Here is a 15,206-nt window from a genome sequence, read left to right on the forward strand (position 1 = left end):
ACAGCAGGAGACTGACATTTATTGAGCACCTAACAACAGGTGTCAGATGCTGTGCTGAGTGTCTTCATTTTCTTTTCTTTTCTTTCTTCCTTTTGAGACAGTCTCTCTCTGTTACCCAAGCTGAAGTGAAGTGGTGCTGTTTGAGGTGCACTGCAGCCTCAAACACGTGGGCTCAAGAAGTCCTCCCGCCTAAGCCTCCCAAGTAGCTAGAACTACAGGTGCACACCACCAAATGTGGCTAATTAAAAAAAATTTTTTTAAAGATGAGGTGTTGCTCTGTTGCCCAGGCTGTGCGGGGTGTCTTTCACTATCTCATTTAACCTCACAACACTAACAATAGGTCTTACACTTCTCCACTTATAAATGAGGAAACTGAGGCTAAGAGATTGAGTAATGTTCCCAAGGGAAGAGAACTTTTTAAAATACTGAAGCTGAGTGGAGTGTTTGCTGGCAGCCCTTGCTGTTTCCACTTGAGCCCCTAGCTTAGCCCAGCATCTGGCCTTTTCTTTGAGATGGAGTTTTGCTTCTTGTCACCCAGGCTGGAGTGCAATGGCATGATCTTATCTCACTGCAACCTTCTTCTCCTGGGTTCAAGAGATTCTCCTGCCTCAACCTCCTGAGTAGCTGGGGTTATAGGCACCTGCCACCAGGCCCAACCAATTTTTGCATTTTTAGTAGAGACAGGTTTCATCATGTTAGCCAGGCTGGTCTCGAACTCCTGACCTCAGGTAATCCACCTGCATCTGTCTCCCAAAGTGCTGGGACTACAGGCATGAGCCACCACCTGGCCTCATCTGGCCTTTCTAAAGAAGCACATGGCAGATGTAGTTGAGGAAGGAGAAAACCTGATTTTGGGACTTAGGAACACGAATACCAAGTGCTTTGCAAGCCAATCTCCTCATTTGCTAAAGGCCACAAATTACCAACGGCCACATCTCCCAGTGTTGCCAGATTAAAGTAGTGCATAGGAGAGCCAAGAGCTCCACACTACTCCAGAATCACCACGGGACTATTGTCACCAATCCACAAGGTCCTATAAAGTACATAGGGTCCTGGCAGGAAGCCCTTGGCCCACCTCCAAGAGGACAAATAATACTTCCACTTGATTTTTCCTAAGACTGATGGCTCTCAGGAAGATGGAGAAAGGGTCCAAGACCCCATACATTCTGTACCCTGGAAAAGGCTTATCATTAAGGAACCATCAGGACTCTCCGGGGTGTGGAGGAAATGACCTTTGGGCCATTATCAACAATGCCTCCCAACCCCCTACCCTTCTGGAGTTGCCTCCCACTCTGAAGTGGCTGTTCTGGGTTTGGAAAGAGATGCAGGGGGTCTGATTCCTAAGGCAGGTACTTTCCTACTGACAGTGAGCCAGATATGTCCTTTCTCCTGGATTCTGAGACCGAGATGGAGGGATGGAAGAGAGTGAACAGGTAGAAAGATGGGTGTGACAGGTGTGTGTGTGTGTGTGTGTGTGTGTGTTTTCTCCAGAGCTAGAAGCCAACTGAAGTGTGTAATGCAAACAATTAAGAGCCAGCACCACCCCATTCAAAGAGCTGTAACTTTGGCATCTGGAGGCTTAGGTTTAAGTCACTGCTGTCAGAAAGAAAATCCAAATGGAGATGGTTATGTCAGAAGTATCAAGAGCCAGGAAAGTGTGAGGAGTTTGACCCCAGTCACGTACATGCCCAGATGGAATCTGACCTATTAAATTGGGCCAAATTGTAACACCAGCTGTATTTGATCTAAACTGTTTCTGTTGGACCTGATCATTAACCTCCTGGAGAAACAGCTATGCCAAACTGGATCGATCATCAGAGACATCCTAAGCTGTGAACAGCCATCAGCAATTAAAGACTCTGCTAAAATCTTTCAGATACATAAGCTTATAGTAACCTTTATAAGCCCCTGCCCAGCCTCACCTGGATGGTGCACAATTTAGCTGGTTGCTCACCACAATTCCGGAGACCCCAATTAAAACACCTTCTCTTTTGTTTGCTGCTGTTCAGTGTTGGTTTTCTTATTAGTTGACACTGCTCAGGCACTCACTCTATAAGAGAAGCTTCTTGCCAGGCACTGGGTTTTGTGCCTTACCTGCGTTTTCTTATGCCATCCTCTCCACAACCCTATGAAGGAACCACTAGTATCTCATCCACAGACAAGGAAGTAGAAGTATAAAGATTTAAACAATTTGCCCAAGATCACACAGTAGCTAAGTGGGAGACAAAGACTGAAACACATCAGTTGATTTCACAGCTAGTGCTCTGGTCTGCACCATCAACTTCTACCCTGAGCCTCAGTTTCCCTGTTTGTAAAGTGGATATGATTATAATACATACCTCGTAGGTTTACTGAAAGAATTGCAGAAAGCATTGCAAGGGGGAGCGCCTTTCAAATTGCTATACAAATGCTGGCTGTTGTCATTGTCAGAAAAACTAAACAGCATGAATAACAAAAGAGAGTGACTTCTCCTTCCGCACTTCTGATAAAGGCTTGTGAAGATAGCTGGGCAAGGATGTTTGGGTGCTCCTCATGGGCCACGCTGGAGCCAGCCAGCCTGAGGCTATTTTGACCCTGGGGCATCAGATAGTCCCTTACTTCGTTGGAGTTCCATCACACCCTCCAGGAAGTCCTCCTGGGTGATGGCTCCCTCCAGTGCGGCCATACTAGTAACCCTGGCCTGTGGCCCTCATCCCCTTCCTCTCACTGCCTTAATGCCTCAGTCTAATCCAACCACAGCTTTCCAAGCAGATGTCATTTACCATGAGACCTCCCCTTTTCTTGCACACGCGCACACACACACACACACACACACACACAACACACACACAAACACACACACACTCTCCTGTTTGGCAGGGAGAATACATGGCTTGCTAGCTCCAAAGAAAACTTCTCTTCCCAGTCTCTCAAACTCTGTACTTCAATCTTTTATACTCTTGAGGTAGATGATGAGTTAATGGTGGCAAAATCAGTTTCCAGCCATCTCTTTGCAAGGCTTGCATAGATTATTTAGATTCAGCATCTCTCTTTGAAATGAGGGGATGATTTGCACTCACTGTTTTGTTTCCCATCTGTGGGGCTGAGGAAGGAATCCCATTTTAGCACCCTGTCACAGGAGCACTGGCAGATAGGTATATATAGGCATACAGGCATATCTTGGGCTCAAGCTCGCTATGTCTTCTTCCCATGCGGTATAAATAGATTTTTATCATATACCTCAGCTCCCTGACCCACAGGTTTCCTAATAGAAGGCTCAGTTGACTAATGGATGTATGGTTTAGTTTTAAAAAGCCTGGACTGGGAAACAGGCAGGCTTGCTGTAAGTCTGACTGTGCCACTAAAGAGCCGCAGGACCCTGGATAAGTCAGTTTCTCTCTGTGAGCTTATGTTTCCGCTCTCTAAAATACAGAGCCTGATGGACTTTCCAGCTCTGGGATGCTGGTGAGGGGGTGGGGAGGGTTGTACACGCCAGAGCAGGGCAGTTCAAGGACAGAGATGACGCCAGAATCCCTTTGGGCAGTGCCTGACATTTCCACTTCCACCAATGGGTTGCTTTGTTTCAGGTGACAAGATTGTCACAGGATTTGTCTCCTGCCTTAGGAACATGTACTCCCCCACTTCAGGATAGAAACAAAACAAAAGGGCAGGCTCCTGGGCCTGGGGGGCACCAGGGTGACCTCATGCTTCACCAATTTAAGGAAGCTGCATGTCATGAATCGTCTTGTCCCACAATCCAAAACAGGCAGCAAATGGACAGGTTTCCAGGCTCCCCCTCCACAAAAGATAAAAATATCATGGGTTCAGGGATGTTCCCAGGCATAAATCAATCAGCTGAGACTATTTCTGTCCTTATCCCCTGCTCAGAGTTCCTTCTACAACCTCTGTCCTGCCTCCTGTCCCGGCCTCCAGGCCACCTAGCTCTGGAGTAGAGGGAGGCTCATCAGCTGTCCTGATGATAGCTCAGCAGCTTGGCTGTGCCAACAGGATAATCCTCACCGTGCCTATAAATGAAACGGTGGGCATTCTGGTGCCTCCATCCGTCTCCATGAGCCTGGCTAGCAAGTGTCCACTCTGACAGGCAGACGACTCCCAATACACACCAGGCTTCCTGGCCTACCAGGGAACTGCCCACTGGTTGTGGTGGGCACTTAGGAGTAAATGTCTCTGAGTAAGCCCTCAGCATGGCAGAGGTAGGACCACTCCTTCATGTGGTTATAGGGATTAAAGGACCTACCTTGTAAAACCACTGGGAGGAGAAAGATTAAATGAGATCCTGTAGGTAAAGCATTTACCTTCTCCCCTGGCAAGTTGCAGATATTCCAAAAATAAGAATTGCCTTCCTCCCTGCTAGCCATTCATCTGGAGCTCAGACTCCCTCCCACAGCTGACCCATGTCTTTGGAGAGCTCCTCTGAGACTTTTGTCAGTCTAAAACCCTAAGGCAGCTTTGAATTCAGCTCTTGGAGAAGCCTCGGAGGATGTCTGGTCTACGCAGAGATCCTAAATCAGTACCTAGTAGTTAACAGATGCAACCCTGCTGGGTCATCTGGAGAATATGCCTCTTGTTCGATCTTCTGCTGCCCTCTGCAGGTTTCCGGCCATACTGCAGGCAGTGTTGACTGCGTTCCTTGTGCAACACCAAAAAGACCTAGGCGTCTCACAGTAGAGACTCAAGGAACCTTAAGACTAAGACAATAGGGCAAGGCAAAGTGTCTGAGGCGGACGATGCCTCTGAAGAGCACAATGATTTCTAGTTCACAAAGCACTTGCTTGTTGGATTTTCATGACCTCTCTACTCTCACCTTGGTACCTAAGCACAGAAGGGAATTCTGAGTCATTGCTTAGCCCCAACAGTTTCACTAATAATAAGTGACAGGTCTCAGGCCCTGCCCCAGAACATCCCCGAAAATCATCTGAAATTGACCTGGAGACCTGGATCTCAGTGTAAATACTCTTAGTTTGTAAAGCTCTTCTACATTGACTGTGTTATAAAACAGTAAGCATATCTGGGATACTCTGGAGAAGGGAATTTTGTAAGAAAGTGTGTGTGTGTGTGTGTGTGTGTGTGAGAGAGAGAGAGAGTGTGTGTGTGTGTGTGTGTGTGTGTGTGTGTTTTCAAGAAATGAAGTTTGGCCAAGATACTGAAGATACTAGCATTTGGTGTGATGATAATTAATAATCATTTTTCACATGCCAACCAGCTGACAGTTTCATTTATTAGTGGCATCAAGTGCCAGTCCAACTATATCATTTCCATTATTCTCCCTCCATAGCCAGAGCCACAGATTCTGTCTGGCTGAAGGTTGGATTTATTTAGCGAAGGCATGCGATGGTGACACATCGTCCACCCAGCACTATGTAGGGATTAAATCACCTGTCAGAGTAATGAAAGAGACGTTTGTTCTTCTCCTGTTCTCTTTGCCAACCTCAGAAACTTGAGGGGATCTAAGCAGAGTTCATTAGACCAGGTTTCATATGATAGTAGGAAAACCAAGCCTTAGATAACTGCAGATCGCTTATGTAACTGGAGTTTTCAGGTCACATATTTATAGGCTTTTAGAGCAGAAGATGTGAGACAACACTTTACTGCAACCCCTATGTTTGCAGTCAAATGGATCACAGGAAGGGGAAATGACAGTCCAAGATCACAAAGTAGAGACAGAAGAGACAGAGCTGGAATGAGGACCCAGGCTTCTTGGCTCTTCTACCTCTGGTTGATCTTGATTTTGATAGCAGCATTTCTTTTTTTCTTTTTTTTTTTTTTTTTTTTTTTCTTCAGAGGCAAGATATTGCCAGTCACTCAGGCAGGAGTGCAGTGGTGGAATCATAGCTCTTGGCAGCCTCCACCTCCTGAGCTCAAATGATCTCTCCACCTCAGCCTCCCAAGTAGTTGGGGCTACTAGGTACGCACTACCAAGATCAACTAATTAAAAAAAACTTTTAAGACATGATCTCTCTGTGTTGCTCAGGTTGGTCTCAAACTGCTGGGCTCAAGCAATTCTCCTGTCTCAGCCTCCCAAATTGCTGCGATTACAGGTGTGAGCCACCATGCCAGGCCTGATAGCATCATTTTCAAGTGGAAATTACTTTGGCTTCACATGTAAAGAATAAACATTATCTTTTTTTGTAAATACTCAAAGAGGAAGGGAAAAAAATCTAGAACATTGTAGGTGCTCAATAATTGAGTTGGTTGGATTTTTGTGTTATAGAGTAATCTTGCTTTATGCAGATTAACAAAGCTAGATATAATTAACCTTGAATTTGTTTCATTCTTTATTTTAATGATTCAAAGATGGTTAGAGGTTTTAATCTTGCCCCACTGCCTCATTGCAAAATTTGAGTATAGATTCAAGGTTATGCTTTGCTGTTCACTGATTTGAAGGCAAGGCTTTCAGAGGAAGGCACACGATTTAAAGTAACTTTGGTTTAAGCTACTGGAGGTTTGTGGGAATCCTCTTCAAAGGACACACACCATCAGAACTTGAGGTATACAGGCTGTCCACTAAATGGGGAATAGGACAAACCCTTTCTGACCCTATTCCAAGTACATGATTTAAAAAGACAGAAAATGATCCTAATTGCATATTCACCATCTAGGCCTAAGAGTTTTGAATTTGCTTCTCATTATGTTTGCAAATTACATTTTTGATCAAAATCTTCCAATGCATTCACTTGTCTTCCAAATTCCATCCTGATGAATCACAGCTCTTTCTTTCTGTGACTTTTATAGATCCATATTCTGTGGTATGTTTCTCCTGCTCCATGGAAGCCCAAATGCAGCACAAGAAGACTCTGCTGGGGACTCTGTCTTCAGACCCTCACAGACCAGGGTTTGCAGTTTTCTGGTACACCAGTGACACACTAGGAAGAAATGACAGTGTTCTCATTACCAGGGTCTGCTGATCATGCTCCTCCACTTTCCTGCCTACATCACCTCCCACCACTGCCAACCACCATCCCAAGGCCAAGCACCACTCTGCAGGCCCAGCCGTGGAGAATGCCCCAGGGCAGGACTCCTTAATTTCCTAGTCACTCATTTATTATCATTGAGCACTTTCCATGTGGCAGGTATTCTAGAAGGCTTTGGAAGTATGGTGATGAACAATACAGATGTGATCCCTTTTGAAAACTACGGTCCTTAAAAAGTTCATAGAATCAGCTGCTCATGCAAACGCATAGCAAGAGTTTTTAAATTGCTGGTATATTGTAATATAGAAAAGCATCTTTGTTTTAGGTCTGGGGCCACAGAGAGGTTACTAAAATGATGGAGATCTGCATCAGGCTGTTTGCAAAGAGCTCACCTTATAACCTGTGGGAGCTTACTGGGAGTCATGCAGCCTCAGTCCGCTCAAGGAAATGGTGTTTGGGTGATTGTCAGCATTGGGAGCCATGGTGGGAAGGATCTGAACTGTGGGTAGGTTGCTGCACAGCTGTGGGCATCTTCACTGCCTGGGAGTGCCACACAGTCTGTGTAGTTCTCAATCCATAGCTAAAGCTCTTGGGGACCCACATGCCTCCTTCATCTGCTGTGCTGAAGTCTGGAGATTTGCCTGCCCCTGGGGCTTTCCTGTGCCCTCCCTACTCGGGGCCATGTGTACCCACTTTACATCTAAATCCAAAAGGCTTTTTGAATTTTAAAAAGAGGAAGCCCAACCTGAGTATCAGGAATAATCCAGTCCTGCTAACCACAGAGGTTGCAGTTGCAAAGCAATTAAAGCCATGGTGTAGAGCCCACTTCAGCACCACTCAGAGGGCAAGCCAGCTCTGAGATCCCCACGGTGGAAGCAATCATCCTAGTAAAGTCTTCTTTTGCCAGGCATTGCTAACTACAAGCATCACATAGACGCTTCTTAAAGTGATTCCAATGACTATGGAATTCTACTACTTTCTGCCACATACACCTTCCAGACAGTAATCAATCACCCTATAATGCAATCATCTGGTTTCCCAACGTTGCAAAGTCCTCAAGGACACCTGTGTGTCTCCAGTATCAGAATGGTACACAATAATCACAGGACAAATGTGGTTGGTCTAATTAATTGTTTCCCCTTTTTCCCTCCACCCCCCCAATATTCATACAGTGTCCTTAACATCAATTTTTAAAATGCTAGCAACTGACACTAAAGATTAGGCTCTCTGGAGTTTTGTCCATCACCCTTATCTAGATGGAAAATAATAAAATCTGTGATTTATGACTGTGCACCACGCATTCCTCCCATCTCTAAGGAGGAGGCCCAGCTACAAGCTACAGCTTTAAGGAGGTTTCTCATAATTCTCTCTCAAGTTCAAGTGTGTGCTTCGTACTGCGCACAGTGAAGGGTGGCCATTGATGCAAGGCTGCCCAGTTAAGAGAGAGCCCACCACCTGTCCTCTGTGCAGGACCTTCCCTGTGGTTTGCCAGCCTATCCCTGGACTGAGTGGAAGCTTGAGGGGCATCATACCAGGGTGGTGAACTTGTCCACGCAGGCATTGCGGATCTTCTCCGGGGTGGCAGGGCTGTCTAGCCGGAAGAGTTCCTTCATGTTATTACCTGCGTGCTGTGCTCGAGCTGCACGGATGGCGTCTTTGATGGCAAAGAAGATGGAAGCAGCCAGGAATAGGGGCGGCTCTCCAACAGCCTGAACACAGACAGGGCACAGGGCTGGGGCTCAGGCAGGCAGCCCAGCCTCCACATCATCACCATGTGGACCTAGGAGGCTAGGCAGTGAGCTCTGCACCAGGAGGGCTGGTGGCACCAGGAAAGCACTGACAGGGCCACACTAAATATGGCAGGAAGGCACAGTCAGAATTGATCAGGGGCTGAGAACAATCTAGCTAGTACATGGTTGAACCTCACGGGCAAATTTCTTTGAACACTCATTGTGTAATTTTCTCTGATGACACCATGCAAATATAATGTACCATGTAAAGTTATACTCAATAATTGTATTTTACAGACCCCAAAATCTGACATAAGTTTTAACCTTTTCCTCACAGTCACTAGCCGAGGGGGTATAGTCTACCTGCAACTCTAATGCCAACATTTACTGGCACCCATAGTCATATTTACAGCATCCGCAGGAATTATGGGCATAATAACAAACAAGAATTAAAACACCTTCTAGCATAGGTTGGTTTTTCTCCCCCCAAAGTATAGATCAGAAACCACCTATATCAGAATCACTGAAGGTAGTTGCTAAAAATGCATGTTCTAGGGCCCTAAGCCACACCTATTGGAGCAAAATGTCTGGGCGTGGGGCTAAGAAGTGCATTTTTATCATGAGCCCCAGTAATTCCCAAGCATGGTAAAGTATGACAGTCAATGGCAAGGGTCACAATACGTCCCAGCTTCCCCTGCCCCCTACAGTAAAGTCAACCACAAGAGGAGCAAATGGCTGTTTCTTTGGTTACCAGGGATTAGCTGCCCTCCTTCTTCAACCTAGGACTGTATCCATCAGCTAAGCCAATTTTCAACCATTTATTCGTACTTATTGGAGATAGGAAAGAAATAGAGGACACTTATTCACAATCCTCCAGGTATCGGACCAAGTCTTTTTTTTTTTTTTTTTTTTTTTTTGAGACAGAGTCCCACTCTGTTGCCCAGGCTAGGGTGGGTGCAGTGGTGTGATCTCAGCTCTGCAACTTCTGCCTCCCAGGTTCAAAAGATTCTTGTGCCTCAGCCTCCTGAGTAGCTGAGATTACAGGCACGACCCACCATGCCCAGCTAATTTTTTAAATTTTTAGTAGAGATGGGGTTTTGTCACATTGCCCAGGCTGATCTCGAGCTCCTGAGATCAGGCAATCCACCCACCTTGGCCTCCCAAAGTGTGTGAGCCACTGCAACCACCCTGATTGTCTTAAGGTTGAATATTGGCAACTGAAGGAGGTTAAAGGGTGTGTATAAAGCTGCTACCCCATCTGCAGTGAATGTGCTGATTTTCCTTGGACTACAGCAATGCCGTACCTGTAAAATCATCTCTTAGGATCAAGCACCAGTGATGTGCGCCTGAGATAGGGGTGTGGCCCAGGATTTGAATGACAAGGTTTGATGAAGGAATCCCTCTAAATTCACCCAAAGAAGCAGGCTTCAGACCACACTAAGGCTCTGTCCTCAACCCAATTCAACTGTTCTCAAGCAGGACTGCCCAACTTTCCCACTGCCCCTACCCAGGTCAGTGTCAAACCATCTTCCCTCCTCAAGTTATGCCCTTTGAAGGCCCACCAGGTGGGTCACTGAGGCCTCTCCTCACCCGCTGGGGCCTCCCCCAGGGCAGATCAGAAGAAAACAACACAGAGCCAGAGCAATGGTACCTTGGATGCATAGATGGCCTTTTTGTTGGGGCAGTTGCGGAGCAGGGACACCCTGAACTCAATGGGGATGCTGCCAAATGCAGGGATCTTGTAGGTACCAGGGCCACGGGTATGCAGGCTCCCCTCGGGGGAGTAGTGTAGCTCCTCTAGGGTGAAGAGGCCAAGGCCCTGGACAAATGCCCCTTCCACCTGCAGGATGGATGGAGAACATGGTTACCCTGCCTCCCTCTTCCCTAAGGACAAATACCACTTGCCACAAAGGACAGACACAAAGCCCCACCTGTAGTGCAGCCTGGAATGTAGCTAAAACAGCCCTCTATTTCTTACCTGGCTCCTGCCCCAGCCCTGGGATAACCTATCTGGACTTCTGCCAGGCTTTGGCTCAGGCAGAGCAAAGACATTAACACTGAAGGTCACCTGCTGCAGTGCAGATGGAGATGTTCCTTCCACGTTGCTGCTACTAGGGAAATGGTGAGCCTAAGCTAAGAAGCAAGCTCACAGGAGGATGTATTTGATAGTAGATTCTTTGAGGCTTCCCTCCATTGTGAACTCCCACCCCTGCCTGTCTCTGGGAGAAAGTGCCCCCACTGCAGCTCAGCTTACAGGTCTCTTCTAGGATAACTGCCATGCTAGACTGGCCCACACATCAGCTCTCCCAGCCCCCTGCTCAGAAGAGTGACATGGGGCACTATTGTACCTCAGTGAGCATTCAGAAAAGAAACCGGCTGGCAATCACCTTTGGGTCTGTGGTGCCTGGCTCGGTGTCTAGCCACAGTAGGGGACCATAAGTGTTTGTTCAATGAATTAATGAACAGATTGACTAATAGCCAGATTTTTGTATATTCGGTAATTGTCCGTTTGTGAGAAGTACAATTTGTATTTTCTACCAGATGCTCAGTCTTAAATTCTTGATTTCTCCTCTGTTTTCTCCCATTTCACCTGTTCTTTATTTTATTTTATTTTTTGAGACTGAGTCTTGCTCTATCACCCCAGGCTGGAGTGCAGTGGTGCGATCTCTGCTCACTGCAACCTCTGCCTCCCTGGTTCAAGCAATTCTCTTACCTCAGCCTCCCAAGTAGCTGGGATTACAGGCGCCCACCACCACACCAGCTAATTTTTTTTTATTTTTGGTAGAGATGGAGTTTCGCCATGTTGTGTCCAGGCTGGTCTTGAACTCCTGACCTCAGATGATCATCCACCCGCCTCAGCCTCCCAAAGTGCTAGGATTGCAGGTGTGAGCCACAGCACCCAGCCTTATTTCACCTATTATTCCCAATAATTCCATTTTCTCCTAAAGTGATTTTCTCTGGGACCTCCCTTTACTACTTCTGCTTAAGCCTTATGTGTTTTGCTCCCAGGACCTTTCACCACTCCATGTTCAGCAGCATCTACTTCCTGGGGTACAAAAGCTGTCCTGGGTAGAAGAGGAATGAGAAGACAAAAAACTCTTCTGACCTCAGGCCCCACTGTCTGGGCATTGATCCCAAACTCAGTCTCCATTCTACAATGTGCTTGCTCTCAAATTGGGAGTGTGCACATGTCCGCATGTGCATGCCATGTTTTCCCATTCCTCAGCTTGTTCTTTGTTAACTCATAGGAATCTGCTTCCCAGGTTAACTCATATGAATCTGCTTTCTGCCTTGAGAGTTGGTTGAATCTAAATTCTACTTTTGGGGCTACTCCCTAGTTTCCACGTTTTAGCCTATTTGCAGACAACCTTGGACAACATGGAGGGGACGGGGGTGCATTTGTCTGAGTCTGTCACCACCCTGGTCCCCTGAGCCTCACCTGTCCAATATCAATGGCAGGGTTTAGACTGGAGCCAACATCCATGACAATATCTGTGCGGAGGTTCTAGAGTAGACAGCAAAACACAAGCAGTTAGAGAAGAAAAAGATGTTTGGAATATGACAGGTGAGTCATGGTTACCCTCAGACTACAAGTGCCAACCAGAGTACATTTCCAAGCAGAAAGCCCTGGGTATGCTCAGGCAGAAGCGCTAATGTTCCTACCAGATCTCTGCTGCCACCATCACTGCTGAAGTCTGAGTTTGTAGCAGCTGGGCAGGGGATGGGGAGCAGCAACGATCTCTCAGTAACTGCACACACATTCATATGTGAGTCGTCAGACAGTGTCCCAGAAACCTGGGGCTTTGAATCTGAGTCTGGGTAGATCATGTACAAAAGAGTCAATATACTATGTTCCGAGCCGGGCGCGGTGGCTCAAGCCTGTAATCCCAGCACTTTGGGAGGCCGAGGCGGGGGGATCACGAGGTCAAGAGATCGAGACCATCCTGGTCAACATGGTGAAACCCCGTCTCTACTAAAACTACAAAAAGTTAGCTGGGCATGGTGGCGCGTGCCTGTAATCCCAGCTACTCAGGAGGCTGAGGCAGGAGAATTGCCTGAACCCAGGAGGCGGAGGTTGCGGTGAGCCGAGATCGCGCCATTGCACTCCAACCTGGGTACCAAGAGCAAAACTCCTTCTCAAAAAAAAAAAAAAAAAAAAAGTATATATATATATATATACTATGTTCCATGGGCAAAATCCAACTCGCCCCTATTTTTCTATGGCCTGTAGGCTAATAACTAAATTATTAAATAACTATAAAAATAAAGGGAGGAATATTTTGTGACAAGTAAAAATTATATGAAATTCAATTCAAATTCAAATTTCAGTGTCTATAGATCATATTTTACTGGAACACGGTCACACTTACCTGTTTACAAACCGTCTATGGCTGCTGTCACACTTCAGTGGTAGAGTTCAGTAGCTGAGGCAGAGACTGTATGGCCCACAAAACCTAAAATACTCTGTCGCCCTTTATAGGATGTTTTCCTGTCCTTAACATAAGGCATTATTTTTCTAACCAGAAAGTTCCTCTCTATCAGGTCTTGGTATTACAACTTAGTTGTTTCTCTTCTCTTTCCCACTAAGTATGAAAGTTTTGCAGACTTCTTACCTTATGGTCTCCTGTTAAGCAGTCAATTTCTACTTCAGAGCAAGCCACCCCATAGGTGAAGTAGTGGAAGGGGTTCCCTGAGTTAGTCTCAAAGCTGTAGCCCAGATTGGGTGTCCTGGGAGAGAAAAGAGAAGATACTGCGTGTGTATTAACATGAACACACTCCCTTCTCTATGCACACACAGCTTGACCCACAAAATCTTTAAACCCTACAAGTTTTTTCATTCAGCTGTTTTCCAAAAAAGTCCATGTGTTTTGAGCCATTTGAACCTGTTAATGAAACGCAGGTGATCCAGAGCATTTTGTCTCTGGGCTCTCTCCCATTTTGCCAATAGCCATTCTGTCCTCATTCTGTACAGCCTAGTAGTGTTTAGTACCATGTTGGCCTCCGCACAGCATAAACAGAGGTGACAGATCTGTCTGGGCTCACAAAAGAAATGAAAGTCACACTTCAAAGATGTACTGAATTAGAATCCAAGGTCTTCAGGACAGAAGGTTCTGCCTGTGGTGGCTCTTAGACTATTCACACAAGTCCACCTGCTCACCTTCTCAAGGTGAAAGCTAACAAGATCAGTATCTCATGCTAACCTGGGTGCACCTTTAAGCAGCCACTCCCCACCTGCGGGTCCCTTTGAAAGATCAACAAACGATTTGAGGGAAATGATACTAATAGAAACAAATGCTCCCTTATATATTTTTAAAATTTTCAATCTGAAGTACCTTATACAACTCCACTTTTGCATAAGTCATACAAATGTAAGTGTGTATCTATGCATTTGTGCATGTGTATTCACACACCTACAGTTTATGGTACACTGACTCTATGTTATTCTATACACTACACAGGAATAACATGAGCTGATACAACCATATCTGCACAAAAACAAAATCAATATGGGGCTGAGGGAAAAGTCTTCTCCCAGAAGAAACCACCACCAATGTCTTTGACCTCTGCCTTCACCATGCTCATCTGGGTTCACCTTTATAAAACCCTAGTTTCATGAACTCCAGAAATATAACAGAAATTTTTAAGAAAATGTGTTTATGTATGTGCAGGCCAGATATCAATAGCCTAGAAAGCATTATATAACTAATATATGGCTAATATATATGTATGGATATTACACTGAATATATGTGTATTATACATATATATGGCAAAGAAATGTTTTATACATATATATGTCTAAGGCATATATATGTATAAACATATATATTCAGTGTAATATCTATACACATATATATATTAGCCATATGTATGTTCATATATATGGCATAGAAATGTTTTGTGGGTATATATGTTTACACATATATATACCTTATATATGTATATGTATGCCTTATAGATGTATAAACATATATATGCCTAATATATATGAACATATGAACATGTTCATATGAGCATACATATGTTCATATATATTCATATACATATGGCAAATAAATGTTTTATACAAAGAAATGTTTATACATATATATTTTGCACATATATATTCATACATTCAGACAAGATATTTTAAAGAAACATTGAATTATTTTCCAAATATATTGATCTGTGAAAGAAAAGGTCCTAAACTTCCCAGAGATGGCTAAAACATGATGACTGACAGTAAATACTATCATATCGTTTTACAACTGCTAAGTCAGATGGGCAGGGTCTCTAGCTATTCATGCTGCTACTGAATTTAAAGTTGCAGAAGACATATACTCTCTTGAAAAATCTCCCTGTATTAATAAGTTTCCACTGTATGCTGCATTTTGTAACAAGACCACGTGCTCTAAATCCTCCTCTCATTGTATAAAAAGTATCCCACACACAGTACAAAGAAGCATTCATGGCTAACAGCAATGCCTAACTCATAACACCAGACAACCTCGTTTCTGCAGGAGAACACTGAAGGAGGAAAGGTTAGGTGACTGGCCCCAGTACGTCATAAATGAGGAAACAGGGGA

The 15,206-nt window shown here is 45.1% G+C and overlaps 1 protein-coding gene across 3 annotated transcripts in view; it reads right to left on the reverse strand.

The window, feature by feature from the left end:
• Positions 1 to 5,199: 5,199 nt before the first annotated feature.
• XDH (xanthine dehydrogenase) overlaps positions 5,200 to 15,206 on the reverse strand; it is a 77,701-nt gene continuing 67,694 nt past the window's right edge. For 2 of the 3 annotated variants that reach the window (XM_032239224.1, XM_032239226.1), the window contains 5 exons: positions 13,255 to 13,369; positions 12,081 to 12,146; positions 10,293 to 10,481; positions 8,444 to 8,620; positions 5,200 to 6,863 (listed from right to left, as the gene is read on the reverse strand). In XM_032239224.1, coding sequence (XP_032095115.1) covers positions 6,813 to 6,863; positions 8,444 to 8,620; positions 10,293 to 10,481; positions 12,081 to 12,146; positions 13,255 to 13,369 — 598 coding nt within the window. In that variant the 3' untranslated portion in view covers positions 5,200 to 6,812. Of the gene's footprint in view, positions 6,864 to 8,443; positions 8,621 to 9,764; positions 10,044 to 10,292; positions 10,482 to 12,080; positions 12,147 to 13,254; positions 13,370 to 15,206 lie in introns of those variants that run through there. The other variant, XM_032239225.1, reaches the window with a different exon arrangement.

This window comes from Sapajus apella, unplaced genomic scaffold, assembly GCF_009761245.1.
Source record: "Sapajus apella isolate SASKATOON/1434 unplaced genomic scaffold, GSC_monkey_1.0 scaffold44, whole genome shotgun sequence".
In the NCBI taxonomy this organism is placed as follows: domain Eukaryota; kingdom Metazoa; phylum Chordata; class Mammalia; order Primates; family Cebidae; genus Sapajus; species Sapajus apella.